A 15,640-nucleotide genomic window follows, 5' to 3' on the forward strand; every position below is an offset into this window, starting at 1 on the left:
TAATATATTTTCAAATTAATAAATATAAATATATTTTGTAATTTATTCCTGTGATCAAAGCTGAATTTTCAGCATCATTACTCCAGTCTTCAGTGTCACATGATCCTTCAGAAATCATTCTGATATGATGATTTGATGCTCAAGAAACATTTATGATTATTATTAATGTTGGAAACGTTCATCCATTTTAGTTTTAGGATTATTTAATGAATAAAAGAACAACATTTATTTGAAAAAGAAATCTTTTTGTAACATTATAAATGTCTTTACTGTCACTTTTGATCAATTTAATGTGTCCTTGATGAATAAAAATATTAATTTCTTAAAAAAAAAAAAAAAAATCGGATATATATATATAGTCAAACCAAAATTTATTCAGAAACCTTGAACATTTAATTTATTAATACAGTTTATTCACTATAGTTTAAAAATGTCATAAAATATGACAAGATCTTAGAGTTAAACTGTCCGAAAAAATGAATCTTAATAATGTAATCATAATAATTATGTTATAATTATCTTAATCTTAATTATGTCAAATAACACTTAAGCAAAACATTGTCAGGAATGGAACATGGAATAATTTTTGGTCCCAAATTTTCATCAATTTCACTGGTAGTCCACTGTGTGAAGAATGTTTGGGTATAATATGTCACAGTTTACTTTATTTTGCTCTCCTCACTTACAGAAATGAACTATAGTGTCCTGAACCCACTAGTGAAAATATATCAAATATATCAAAAATGTCTGAACAATTTTTAGTTTACTGTATATTTGTAAAGTCCATAACTACAAACATATTAATCAATATCAAAATCCCATTTTTTTTTTTTTAGGCCTGAATGTTCAAATTTAAAAATATTTAAATTAAACGTAAAACAATTTGAACAAAAAATGTCCAGATATTTTTAGGTATTTGAATATAGAATATATTTGTTTCATTGCAATGTAGTCTTCAAAAATAAATAAAAAAATGTGAAAGGCATTTACTTTGCAGTGAAAAAGTAATAATAACAATAATAAAAAAAATAATAAAAAGTATTGTATATCATAATATATACTACAGTTCAAAAGTTTGGGTCAGTAAGATTTCTGCATTTATTTAATCAAAATAACTACTATAATTATTTTGTAAATGTATAATAAAATATATATAAAATAAAATATATAATAAAAAATATTTTGTATTTTAATATATTTTAAAATTAATAAATATAAATATATTTTGTAATTTATTCCTGTGATCAAAGCTGAATTTTCAGCATCATTACTCCAGTCTTCAGTGTCACATGATCCTTCAGAAATCATTCTAATATGATGATTTGATGCTCGAGAAACATTTATGATTATTATCAATGTTGGAAACGTTCATCCATTTTAGTTTTAGGATTATTTGATGAATAAAAAGTTCAAAAGAACAACATTTATTTGAAAAAGAAATCTTTTTGTGACCTTATAAATGTCTTTACTGTCACTTTTGATCAATTTAATGTGTCCTTGATGAATAAAAATATTAATTTCTTAAAAAAAAAAAAAAATCGTACTAACCTCAAACTTTTGGAACGGTGGTGTATATCATCATCAACCAAAATAAAATGCTGTGAAAAAAAACTGTTCTTATTTCGCCCACCACTAACCGCAGACAAACACCTCAGAAAAATACAAACAAAAACAAAATGTTGCACAGTCAGACTAATATAATCCCTGATCAGACGGTGTGATAGTGGCCAGTTTGTCCAAATGAGCAGGATATTTTCCCTGAATGCATGAATGATGTGTGAGTTATTAACGCTGATATGACCGTCACTCGCTCTAAAAATCTGGGCTTTAATGCGTCGACGACAATAAATCTCCATTCATAAACAGGAGCGCTCTCACTAATAAATCTGAGGCTTTTCCGCTCTTAATGACATTACGGCCGCACACCTGCGGGAAGAGACAGGCTGTTCCCTTCTCCACAGACAAAATAACTGGGTTTTATGATGCTTGGATAAAGTTAAATTTGACATGAATTAAAACTGTTTGATGTGAGTTTGTATATTCGTTCTTCGTCTCTTACTTGCGTTCGTTCCCCCGTTAACGTGCGGCTGCTGCAGGGAGAACTGGGAAGAGACGGACGGGGCTCGGCGGTATGTACCCGTGGCAGAAACCATGGAGACGGAGGAGGAGGTGCTGGAGTTGTGTCGGGAGATCTGCCGAGATATCGTGCCGAACTGGGACATGGGGATGGGCCCGAGACCTGGCCCAGCAGCCACGACTGTTCGAGCCCAGAGAAGAAGGTGCAGAGACAAGAGAAAATCCAGGAGAGGACAGTGAATCACAGGAAAGCTTCCCGAGACTGAATGATTTAACAGATTCATTTGAGGAAAGAAGAGTGAATCTAACGAAACACGTCAAGCACATTTCCAGGTCATATTTTATACTTTTCATACTTTTTTATAGTGCTGTCAAAACGATTAATCGGGATTAAAAGGGATAGTTCACCAAAAAATGTTCCAAACCTGTATGAATTTCTTTCTTCTGATGAACAAACAAGAAGATGTTTTGAAGAATATGGGCAACCAAACACCATTGACTTCCATAGTAGGGAAAAACAAAACACTATGGAAGTCAATTGGGCCAATCAACTGTTTAGTGACCCATATTCTTCAAAATATCTTGTTTTTTGTTCATCAGAAGAAAGAAATTCATACAGGTTTGAAAACCATAAAAATTTGTACATATTATATTATTTTTGATTTTGGGCTTAAGTATGACCTGAACATGTTTCACCAGATTCACCAGGAAAAATAAAATAAAAACATAAAATGGGCTTGAGAAACCCAACGTCAGATGAAAACTCAGAAAACACATTTTGCTTCAATAACTACAAACAATGGCAATGTAATTATCCAACACTACAACAGGACCTGCAATGAAATGCACCAGGTTAGAAAAGGCCCTGAGAAAGAGTACCATACTGAAGTTGTGTTTGTAATATAGTCCTGCGTGTGTTTACTCTCCAAATGGGATTTCCTCTATAGGAACATTTCCTGTTGACAGGGACAGATAACAGGGAAGCCCTGGAGAGACACGGTCTCCCTGATAGGGATGGCGGAACGAAGCGAACAACAAACACCGTGGACAAACATCACTGTGGCAGCAGTGACATATGATATGAACACCATACCAACATCTCATTCCAACTGTGTTCAGTCTAATGAACAGAATTATGGGATATGATATACATTTAAGCATTTAGCTTTTATCCAAAGCACTTACAAAAGAAGAACAAAAGCAATAGGATAACATGATGTTTGGAAGATGCAAAGTTGAAGGAAAACGATGCATCTTCCAGTGAGGAAGTCTCTGACAACTTACCAACATAACGCTTTGGTGTTGAGGGTGGTTGCTAAGGCATTGCTATGCAGTTTCTAAGTCTGGCTTGAGTCAACAGAGCCCACCCTCAAGATTCTATAACATTTTGGTTTCTAGATACAGATTGAGATACTCCATGTCAAGGTGTGGTCACTTTAGTAAAACTGTGAAATTTTGCAGAAAAAGCAAGTTCAGGTGTATATGAACAGCCAATTTTGTGTTTTGTTCAATTTTAGGTTAGATTTGGGCCAGGTATCATATATCATTGGATATCATTCAACTCTGCATGCCACCCCAAATCTAACGATCCTACTTGTATGGTTTTTGGGTAAACCATTCAGAAGTTATAATTTTGCATATCTTCAGACCAGTAGGTGGCGCTGTGCTGAAACGGAGCATGTAGCCTCAGGTCATGCTTGTGATGACATGTACCAAGTTTGGTCCAAATATGATAAAGCATTTCGGAGATACAGCCTTACGTCTATTTTCGCAAGCGCTACATAAAATTTGTTTGAATGTTATTAGAGAACGGTTTGACGAATCGACTTGAATTCCACAACTTTTTGTCGGCGTGGTCTGAAGATTATCTGGTTACATTTTTGTGAAAATTGGAACAAAGGCCTAGGAAAATGTTTCTAACCCTTATGGTTCAAAAGTTATATAGCTAGAGCCCTTTAATTTCCGCGATCACGGAATCGCAGAATCCATTCATAAAAACGGAATTTACTATATAATGCGGAATGTCACGGAATTTGTCAAATTTTTGATGAACGAATTAAAAGCAGGTCAGTACACTTAAATTAAATCGCGATATAGACTAGTGTCTGTGAATATTAAACCGCAAAAACACTATTTAAACATGAATCCTGCATGCCTGTGTAACTCTGAAATGAATGATGCGGAAGCGCGGTTTCATTTACCGCACGCACGCTGAAGCACATGCGACGCTCGCGGTGTTTTCGTCCTCTGTCGCCTCACTATATGAACGCATGAATTCATCTCCAGAGCTGCTCTGAAAGTCACTTCATCAGCGTTTAACCGCTTCGTTTGAGAAAACTACCGTCATAAACACAGAGAAACTCAAAGCTCTGGGCAAACCGTCAAAATAAAAGTTCGATTTAACTTGACAGAAACATATTACTGTTGTACAGTAGAATTTAGATAAATTAATTTAACAATAAATTATTAAAATATATTTTTAAACAATAATGTCAGTGTTTCTTCCATGTTTTAACAGTAAAGCTCTATTGTGCAGCACATTGTTTGACAAAAAAAAGTTTAATTTCATGATTAAAAGATAAATTAAATGGTATGCGTTAATTTGATTGCCAGAAAAATGTAAATACACAACAGAACTTCTGAAAAAAAAATTCATAAAAATATATATTTTTTTATTAATAAGTATTGTTGTTTTTTGATTATTAAAATGGAATTAAATCATTACAATGGAATCCAGAAAACAGAATTTGGTAAAATTAAAATTTAATTTTTTTGTTAAACTTTTATTAAATTGTTGGTAAATTGGACAAGATTCATTATTTCAATTAATTAGACATGCTTTTTGATTACTAAAATTTAATTTAACCATTAAAATGGAGTCAAAAAATAAATAAAACGGAATCCTGAAAAATTAAAACGGAAAAAACGGAATTTGGGAAAAAATAAAACGGATTTCATAGGGCCCTATATAGCATAAACATGAGTGAAAATTTGGACACGTGGTGGCGCTAGAGGCATTGACTTAGAGACTCCAAAATTGGTGTGCTTAATGTTGGGACTGTCCTCTATCTGTGTGCCAAATTTCATAACTTTCCCGCAAGCGGTTCTATGGGCTGCCATAGACTCCCAGAGCGCCATCGTTAATCATCTAGAAACAATCGTTCCTAAAGTGATTCCAGCAACATTGTTCCTCTTTGACATTATCATTATACTTGTGGTGTGGACTCTATCCTCTGTTATTAGTTACTAGTTATTAGAGTTAATAATGTTTTAAATATGAATATTGTTCTTACAAAAACCCATCGCTTCTCTTCAGAAGGCCTTTATTAACCCTCTGGAGCCTTATGGATTATTTTTACGATGGATGGATGAATTTTTTTGGACTTCACTAGCATTTTAAAGCTTGGAATAGCCAGGATATTTTTAAATATATCTCCGATTGAGTTCGTCTGAAAGAAGACACCTGGGATGGCTTGAGGGTGAGTAAATCATGGGATAATTTTCATTTTTGGGTGAACTAACCCTTTAAGTCTACAGGATTTTTGTCCTCATTAAACAACACTAACAGTCCACCCATACATCCTTTGTGAATTATGGGAAATACTCCCAGGCAGTTCAGAGACTTCCCCACAGTACGTTGATTTAAACTGGTTGATTAAGCACAAAACCACCACCCAAAACAACAATGATCACCACCAACATCCCCAGAGGTGACACCCACAGACAGACAGGTGGACGGTGACGCCGGTGTCGCCCGGAACAGACGCTGTGCGGGTGGCGATGGGATTGGGGGAGGGGCTCACCTATAGCAGCGGCTGGCATTGGTGGACCCTGACCGGGGAGGGGGGTGGAGGAGGAGGGGCTGGGGGAGGAGCCAATGAGGGTGCGACTGCGGGTCAGAACGTCACATAAGAGAAAACACATCTTGAGCGCGATTCATCGCACAAAAATTTAAGCTGTATTCCAAAACCCAGTGAGCTGCCTTACTGTCTACATCGACATCCTAACCATCCCATATCCTCATAAGTGACTGATTTGAAATATTCCACATGGGAAGTAACTCGACTCCACTGGAGTTTGATGCTAAGCTATCGCTAAAAACGCTAAAAACAAACATTGGGTAAAACAGATTCGTTATATAGAGTGACATTTTTGACAAGCAACCGGTTCCCAAGACAAAAACACAATATGATTTTTGCATCGGCATTTGGATTACTGCAGAAAAAAGCTCTGTTTATGATTCTCACACCAATATATCTTCATAAATGAACACTTTTTTAATCTTTATTTCAAATCTACAAGCTGTAAAGTTTGAATTTAGCCCTATTTGGATGGCACTAGTTTTTGAGTTACAGTTCTTATCACTCGACGTCGGTCATTTCATGGACTGATTCAGGCAGGACTAACATCTTTGTGTTTATTACAGGGAGAGAGTGTGTGTGTTCTGGATGTGGGTGTTACAGAAGCTCATGTGATGTGTTTACATGCATCATTTACTATGTATATATCGATAAATGTATTGCTATAATTATATATTACTATTAAAACCCTATGCAAGTAAACTTCACAAGTGGCTTTTTATAATAAACCCACATATGTGAGCAGTGAAATTGGCCAGTCTTCACAATTTCTGCAATATGACTATTTGTTAATTTGATCATTTGCTCTTTCGTCGGATGCTATACATATTGAAATTAAATGAAAGTATATGGAAGATTAGTGTGCATACGGTAGCTCATGTAGGTCAAAAAGCATTGTTAAAAGAGTTAGTATATAAAAATGATCAGAAATCACAGACATTCGCATTCAGACGGGATTTTACATCTGTAAATCGTCAAATTTCTCTAATTTCTCCCTGGAAAACTGGTCCCGTCTGAATAGGGCTTTAGAATAGTTTGCAAGAGTGCAATTAAACACACAATGAGGCAGTAAAAGCAGACTAGTGAGTAGATGAATTTCCTGTGAATTTCCTTGATTAAGGCACATAAAGTAGGGCTGGGTAAAAAAAATATCCATTTCTCGATTTTAATCGATTCTCATTTTTACGAACCGATATTGATTCTTAAATCCCAAGAATCGATTAGTAATAAATAAATCGCAATAATCTTTGTGCTTTGTTACTTTTGATATGAAGCAAAGTCTCAGATTTCAAATGACGTCCATCTTATTATGAGATTCAATAAATAAATACCGTTTTGGCGCTGTTTAATGTGGCGTGACAGATCGCTTTAGCGCCTCAGTTAAAGAGAAGCATGTGATCATCCTCTCCTCAGCTTTAATACCAGTTACAGCGAAATAAACATGCATGAACATCTGAAGGTATGTTAAAATATACAGTACAACTTACTGAAATCCGTATCATGTCTCGTGTAATCGCTCAATCAGTGCTTCAACCTCGGAAAGACGTCAATAAAACAGCTTGTAAACAATGTCACGTGACGTCACATTTACCTCAGAAAAACATATTCAGTAACCATAAACCCATTAGTCAGCTAGAAAAAGTGCTCTAGAAAGCAACATTCTGATAAATATAGCTATGCACCGTTACATATTCATTATAATTTTTAATGTTCTTCAATATTTAATGCATGTTTGAATAAATCAGTTATGACAGCCGCAATTTAAATGTTTATATTTAAAAATAAATAAATAAAAAAACAGAATTGGAGTTATTTTTTTCCTCTAGAAAATTTGTCATGTACTGAAACTGAAATACTACATCCAAAATAATTGCAATCGTAACAAATCACAAGCATGTGAATAGTAATTGAATCGAATCGTGAAAATTGTCTCAATACCCAGCCCTAACTTAAAGCTTTAAAAAAAAAATGGGGTTTTACTGATATATTTTATGCTGTAGAATAAAATGTGAGAATATCTAGAGCTTTTGTTAATCACAGGCCTTATTTCAGGCATTTAACCATTAAAAAATTCCAGTGACTTCTGTACAATGGAACCGGAAGGGTGAAAATGTTAACACTCTGAGGTCTAAAAACGCGCCGGCGCGTTTTGCAGGTTTTTTTTCACATTGCAGCAAAACAGACTTAAAATACTCTGTCATTTTTTGTCATAGAGACATAAGTAATACATCAATTGAAACTATAGAATATCTCCTTTTATTTGTATACACTCAGAGTAAAAACAAAATGTTGTGCTTTTTGTAAAATAAAGAAAACTAACATGATGCGTGATCTCTCATCTCCCTCTGAACGAAGTCCAATCTGATAGTTCTCAGAAAATGAAGTGTAACTTAGTGAATACTAATCACAAAAAATTCATACTTATGTCTAACAAAACGTTGAAATGTCAGGTTTTAAATCGTGCAAGTCAAATCGAAAACAAACATTCTGTGTTTATGTAATCTGTATGAAAAGAGAGCCATGTCAGAAGTCCGTGATTCAGCTCATTACCCACTAATGCGGCCACACCCACGGAGCCAGCGCTATTCACAGGCAAATTCAGAGACAACACATGCATTCATCATCTCAATCGTGTATTTATTGCCTTGAAAATTGTTTATCTGGATGAAAAAGCCATGGTTAGCGATCTCTGGAAGACATTCAGTAAATTCCTGTTTGTTTTCTTCTATTGATAAGTTTTAAGTGAGTTTTTGTTTCTTTAGCGCCCTCCGGCTGTAGTATGAATTGGTAAACACCATTCATGGAATATCGTCTTCTTCTTAGGTGAATTTGTGGACTAAAATGCACAGAGCGCCCTCCGGCTGCAGTATGAATTGCAAACACCAGCGCTCATAGAGATAACAATGAATATTAAATAAAAAATAACTCCTCTGTATAGAAAATTGACATAAACATATGAGAATCCTATATTTCTCCAAATGTGCATGCTTTTAAACTAAAAGCCTATATATTTAGACTCTTTGCATCACAGAAATACATTATATTTTAAAGTATAATATAAAACCATTATTTTATATTGTAATAAAATTTTTCTGTATGTTTCATATACCATGATGAGCTTGAGACATCACAGAAGTTTTTTTTCACAGCCTACCTGACTGAAATGCCTCATTAATATGCAAGTCTTTTCAGGTCATTACTATTCAATTCTTTTGTCTTCACAGGTGAGAATGAGCCATTATTCATGGAGATTCACGCCTCCTCGCATACCGTGTTTCTTGGCAAAAAGTGTCTTACAAAAACTAAATCAGTATATTGTTATAAATGAAAGAGTAGTCAGCATAATTTTTACATAATTTTGAAGCAAAAACTCTAGTCTACAACCTTCAATACCCAAAAGTCTTGTGAACACAGATTTAATATACTTTTATTGGCCTTATATCAGTGACTTAAGTTTTTTGTTTTTTCAGTAACCACGCATAAACGTTATTCCTTCAAAAACACAAACATGTACACACATGTTCCTCACATATTATGGTAGCCTAGTTTGTGCTGAATACAGTGTAATGACACTTGTGTCATTAATATGTTTATGAACAACTGAAAAAAGCACAAATGTCAGGGCATGTCAAAACTTCTCCAGGCCCCAAATCAGCCTCAGACTCCAGAGGGTTAACTCGTTTCCGTCTTTTATGACTCCTGCAGCACTCAATTGGACCTTTTTTTTTTTTTTTTTTTTTTTTTAAATACTTAAAATAGTTCGACTTTAGCCTGTTGCTAAGCTAAAAAAAAAAAAAAAATTTTAATTCGACAACTCATCTGAACTGATATTTTTGATCAACCTGTTTATTATATATAAACTATTTCATGTTTATCAAATATTCAGTACTGAATGATGCACTCCCTCAACTCTCTCCGCCATCCTGGATTACATTTTTCACTGAGTTTGTAATGATGCTGCCTAATGAGAGCTAAAAAGTTTAGAATATATGCCAAAATGCGTTTAAGATGCCTTAAAGTGTTGCCTAAGTAGGTAGCTCACTAGGTTTTGGATGCCAGAATAGCCTACAAGAAAACCTAGAGGAAAAACCTGACATTTTATTATTCAAATACACAACAGATAAATAAAAGGGTACAAGGACAGTTCTGTCAGCACTAAATAACATTAATCCAGGAAAAGGTAATCAGAGGTGCAGATGCGGTGTTGCTATGGTGACTGTAAGGATTCAGGAGGTTGGGGGGGGGGGGGGGGGACCTTTTTTCTCAGTAAACTCTTTTCTTTTTTCCCTGTTCTCTGCAGACAGACCACCCTATAGAGTTTCCCTACTTCCTCTCTCTTTCTACCTGTCCTTGTGCTGCGTAGTGGCCTACTTCAGCTGGAAGAATCAGGCCATGAAAGCTGTAGGCAAACGGTGAACAACTCCGTTTCTCACTCTGGAGAACAGGATATACTGCAGCGTTAAATACCCACATGTGGAGAGTACGTCTCATTCTCAAGTCGGCCATAACCTGTAGGGCAGTTGAATATGGGCTGCAGCTCACCTGGGACTGAGTTGGGAATGGAGGGAGTCGGCACAGCGATGGGAATGCCGATGCTGCTGCCGCCACTGTTCTCTCGACTGCCGCTTCCTCCGCTGCTGCCACTATAAAGAGAGCGACAGGAAGTCAGATACAGTTCTTAGCGTACTGTCGTACATATCATATCAGTTCTGAAGTATGCAGTATGCATGCTGTGTGTAGAATGTGCATTATTTCTACACCTGGTTGATATACTACATTTACCAAAACAGAGAATTCTTTGAGGAGTACTGTATCCCACAATGCAATGTGAAGGAAATATCAACAGTGATCTTTATCTCAACACATTTGATTAGACTGCCAGAAGATAACATGTTACTACACAAAAATAAAAATTTGTGAAAAACAAAACAAAACAAACATTAACAGGGCTGGAAAAAAACAACAACACAAAAAAACAACAACAAAATCAGTGCAATTTTTCTGTTAAAATGTTTATAAAGATATTAAAATATATCACTGACTGCAAAATATTAATATAAAGATTAATATTAATACATATCAATATTAAGTATTAATAGAATTGTGCTGTAAATCAAATAAATATTATTACTACATTAAAATAATAATTATTATTGTAATATTTCACCGTAAAATAAAATGACTATTTAAGAAAAATATAATAATAATTATAATAATAATAAAAAATTATTTTGCAGTACAACTGTCTGTCTTAATTTCTTCATTTTACTATTACTAAATTAAATTAATAAATACTACTATTGTAATATTTCACAATGTTTATAAGAAAAAATTAATAATAATAATAATAATAATAATAATACAAGTTTTATTTAACTGTCTTAATTTTTTCATTTTACTATTACTAAATTAAAATAAATATTAATATTGTACTATTTCACTGTAAAATAAAAAGACTATTTAAGAAAAATATAATAAATATTTTTATAATAATTTAAGAAAAATATAATAATAATTATAATAAAAGTTTTATTTTTACAGTACAACTGTCTGCCTTAATTTCTTCATTTTACTAATACTAAATTAAAATAATAAATATTATTGTTGTAATATTTCACTGTAAGAAAATGACTAAGAAAAATATAATAATAATAATAATAAACTTTTTATTTTACAGTACAACTGTGTCTTAATTTCTTCATTTTATTATTACTAAATTAAATTAATAAATATTACTATTGTAATATTTCACTGTAAAATAAAATGTCTATAAAAATTTAATAATAATAATAATAATAATAATAATACAAGTTTTATTTAACTGTCTTAATTTCTTCATTTTACTAATACTAAATTAAAATAATAAATATTAATATTGTACTATTTCACTGTAAAATAAAATGACTATTTAAGAAAAATATAATAAATATTTTTATAATAATTTAAGAAAAATTTAATAATAATTATAATAAAAGTTTTATTTTTACAGTACACCTGTCTGCCTTAATTTCTTCATTTTACTAATACTAAATTAAAATAATAAATATTATTATTGTAATATTTCACTGTAAAAATATGACTAAGAAAAATATAATAATAATAATAAACTTTTTATTTTACAGTACAACTGTCTTAATTTCTTCATTTTATTATTACTAAATTAAATTAATAAATATTACCATTGTAATATTTCACTGTAAAATAAAATGTCTATAAAAAATGCATAATAATAATAATAATACAAGTTTTATTTAACTGTCTTAATTTCTTCATTTTACTATTACTAAATTAAAAAAAAATTAATATTGTACTATTTCACTGTAAAATAAAATGACAAAGAAAAATATAAATATTTTTATAATAATTTAAGAAAAATATAATAATAATAATTATAATAAAAGTTTTATTTTTACAGTACACCTGTCTGCCTTAATTTCTTCAGTTTACTAATACTAAATTAAAATAATAACTATTATTATTGTAATATTTCACTGTAAGAAAATGACTAAGAAAATATAATAATAATAATAATAAACTTTTTATTTACAGTACAACTGTGTCTTAATTTCTTCATTTTACTATTACTAAATTAAATTAATACTACTATTGTAATATTTCACTGTAAAATAAAATGACTATTTAAGAAAAATATAATAAATATTTTTATAATAATTTAAGAAAAATATAATAATAATTATAATAAAAGTTTTATTTTTACAGTACACCTGTCTGCCTTAATTTCTTCATTTTACTAATACTAAATTAAAATAATAAATATTATTGTAATATTTCACTGTAAAAAAATGACTAAGATAAAATAAAATATGTCCATTTAAGAAAAATATAATAATAATCCAAGTTTTATTTTACAGTTCAATGGTCTGTCTTAATTTATTCATTCTCAAATAAAGCTTTTATTTTGTCAAAAAACCACAACGAGCTCTTAAAGCTTCTCTTCTGTTGACAAGAAACGCTTAAGCGCTTTTCATAACAAGTTTGAGAAGATCGTTGCTGGATTTTGCATTCCCGAATACTCAATACTGGATCATGAGGCGTCAGAGTGTGAACGAACAGTGTGTGAGTCACGCGGCACATATATACTGTTTGAATCACATCATGCACACTGTTCCACATACTATTTTAAAAGCACAGTAAGCAGAACACAGTACACTGTGTAGTATTCAGTGAGAAGTAAGCTAGTGCTCCGTTCTGAGCATCACATGGTAAAGTGACCTAAATACACACTTGGCTTCGAGACACATTAGCCATACGTAGTTACGTGTACGTTCAACACAGATCAATCGTGGATTATTCAACACTGTGGAGCTATGAACATCATTGCATCAGTTCCACCCACACATGAGCACAGCTTTAGAGATCAGCCATGATCCTCTGCTGTGTGTCCATGTAGAAAGAGAGCAGCAGGGGCTCCTCGCCGCACTGCAGGACATCTCATTATCGCAGCTCCACTGTCTAAACACTGACATCGAGTTAAATGATCCGATTTTTAACTAGAAATGTGCATCTTTTCAAAACTAACTGGTCTGTGGGTCGTCTGAGGTAAAAAGAATCACTACTAAACCTCACCATATCACTAGATCCATCTGTAAATGTAACCTTTTTAGAGAAATAAAATGGTTAACTGACACTGTCGTAACCCATAATGCATCGGGAACCTAAAGAACTTGAGTCAGTTTAGATGAAGGCAGCATAAAAAGAGCTGAAGCAGCAGCAGCGAACGCCTCTGGAGAGCAGATAATGGCTCAGGTGGACACATGAAATCATACTCCACCATAATCACACATCAGAAGTGCATAGACAAACTGCTGACGCTGCAGGAATCAAAGTGGTTGATAAACACTGTCTTCTACACATCAGTACTTGATAACAGCATTCAGATTATTATTATTAAGTTAAAACAATGAATCTCTGTTCTCTCACTCTTTATCTTACAACTACAATGACCAAGGACAGAGCAAAAGCATACCATTCAAAAGTGTTTGATTTTTTTAAAAAAATTTTTGAAAAGTCTGTCATACTCAACAAGCCTACATTTAGAAACAAAAATAAAAATATTGAATATTGAAAAAATATCAGATTTTTATTTAAAACACTCTGGTGCGCTTCACATGACTACTATATTTTAGTTTGAAAATGTTTTTTTATTTAATATTATGTATTTTTAGGGGATTTTATGGTAGTAAATTATATTTATGCTATAGTTATAATCCATTTATTTGCTTTTTGAGCATAGACCTGAAAATGAAATTTCCAACTTAAACTGTCATATATTCTAATTTAATTTTGGTCTCTTTTCAAAGTGGACACTTGGCAGATTATTGCTGAAGTGAAATAGTTTTAAAAATTTAACTTAGAAAAAAATTACAGAATTTATTGTTATCGTTTATTGTTATGAAAAATGCTCAAAAATACTATTTTAAATTTTTATATGAAATATACACTACCGCTCAAAAGTTTGGAACCACTAAGATTTTTAATGTTTTTAAAAGAAGTTTCGTCTGCTCACCAAGGCTACATTTATTTAATTAAAAATACAGTAAAAACAGTAATATTGTGAAATATTATTACAATTTAAAATAACTGTTTTCGATTTGAAAATATTTTAAAGTGTAATTTATTCCTGTGATCAAAGCTGAATTTTCAGCATCGTTAATCCAGTCTTCAGTGTCACATGATCCTTCAGAAATCATTCTGATATGATTATTTGATGCTTAAGAAACATTTATTGTTTACAATTGTACAAAATATTTGTGTACAATATCTTTTTTCAGGATTCCTTGATGAATAGAAAGTTCAAAAGAACAGTGTTTATCTGAAATCTAATCTTTTGTAACATTATAAATGTAACATTACTGCCACTTTTGATTGATTTAATGCATCCTTGCTGAATAAAAGTATTCATTTCTTTAATTTCTTTTCAAAAAAATAAAAATAAAAATTCTTACTGACCCCAAACTTTTGAACGGTAGTGTATAATGCTACAGAAGCTTTGTATTTCAGATAAATGCTGTTCTTTTGAACTTTCTATTCATCAAGGAATCCTGAAAAAAAAAGTACACAACTGTTTTCAACATTGAAAATAATCATAAATGTTTCTTGAGCAGCAGATCAGCATATTAGAATGATTTCTGAAGGATCATGTGACACTGAAGACTGGAGTAACGATGCTGAAAATTCAGCTTTGCATCACAGGAATAAATTACTTTGTCAAATATATTCAAATAGAAAACAGTTATTTTAAATTGTAATAATTTTTCACAATATTACTGTTTTTACTGTATTTTTACTTAAATAAATTAAGCCTTGGTGAGCAGACGAAACTTCTTTTAAAAACATTAAAAATCTTACCAATCCCAAAATTTGTGTGGTAGTGTATATTTTTAAAAACACATTTTACTCTAAAACTGCAAGAAAATCAAAGCCATAATTCTAAACAAGTTGCGTTCCAAATTTGAGGTTGATATCTCAAAAAATGATCTTTCAGTAAGATTTTGCTTGTCCGCAGTACCAAAAGTTTCCACTAGATGAAATCCGTCTCCCGTTCATTTCCAATGCACTCATTTTTGACCACGAGGAGCACGTGTCACTATTTTCTTTTTAGACCATTTAAAATAATTTCCAATCATGTCCATGATTTTTCTGTTTGTTCACATAGCAAGTGCCAAAACCTTTACCAAGTTTCG

General features: G+C 32.2%; 1 protein-coding gene across 1 annotated transcript in view; it reads right to left on the bottom strand.

Annotated features, from left to right (window-relative positions):
• abi1a (abl-interactor 1a) overlaps nucleotides 1-15,640 on the bottom strand; it is a 79,030-nt gene that overhangs the window by 6,127 nt on the left and 57,263 nt on the right. The window contains 4 exon segments of the mRNA XM_048175346.1: nucleotides 2,060-2,257; nucleotides 5,880-5,918; nucleotides 5,921-5,965; nucleotides 10,479-10,579. Coding sequence (XP_048031303.1) covers nucleotides 2,060-2,257; nucleotides 5,880-5,918; nucleotides 5,921-5,965; nucleotides 10,479-10,579 — 383 coding nt within the window.

This window comes from Megalobrama amblycephala, linkage group LG22 (genome assembly GCF_018812025.1).
Source record: "Megalobrama amblycephala isolate DHTTF-2021 linkage group LG22, ASM1881202v1, whole genome shotgun sequence".
Lineage (NCBI taxonomy): Eukaryota > Metazoa > Chordata > Actinopteri > Cypriniformes > Xenocyprididae > Megalobrama > Megalobrama amblycephala.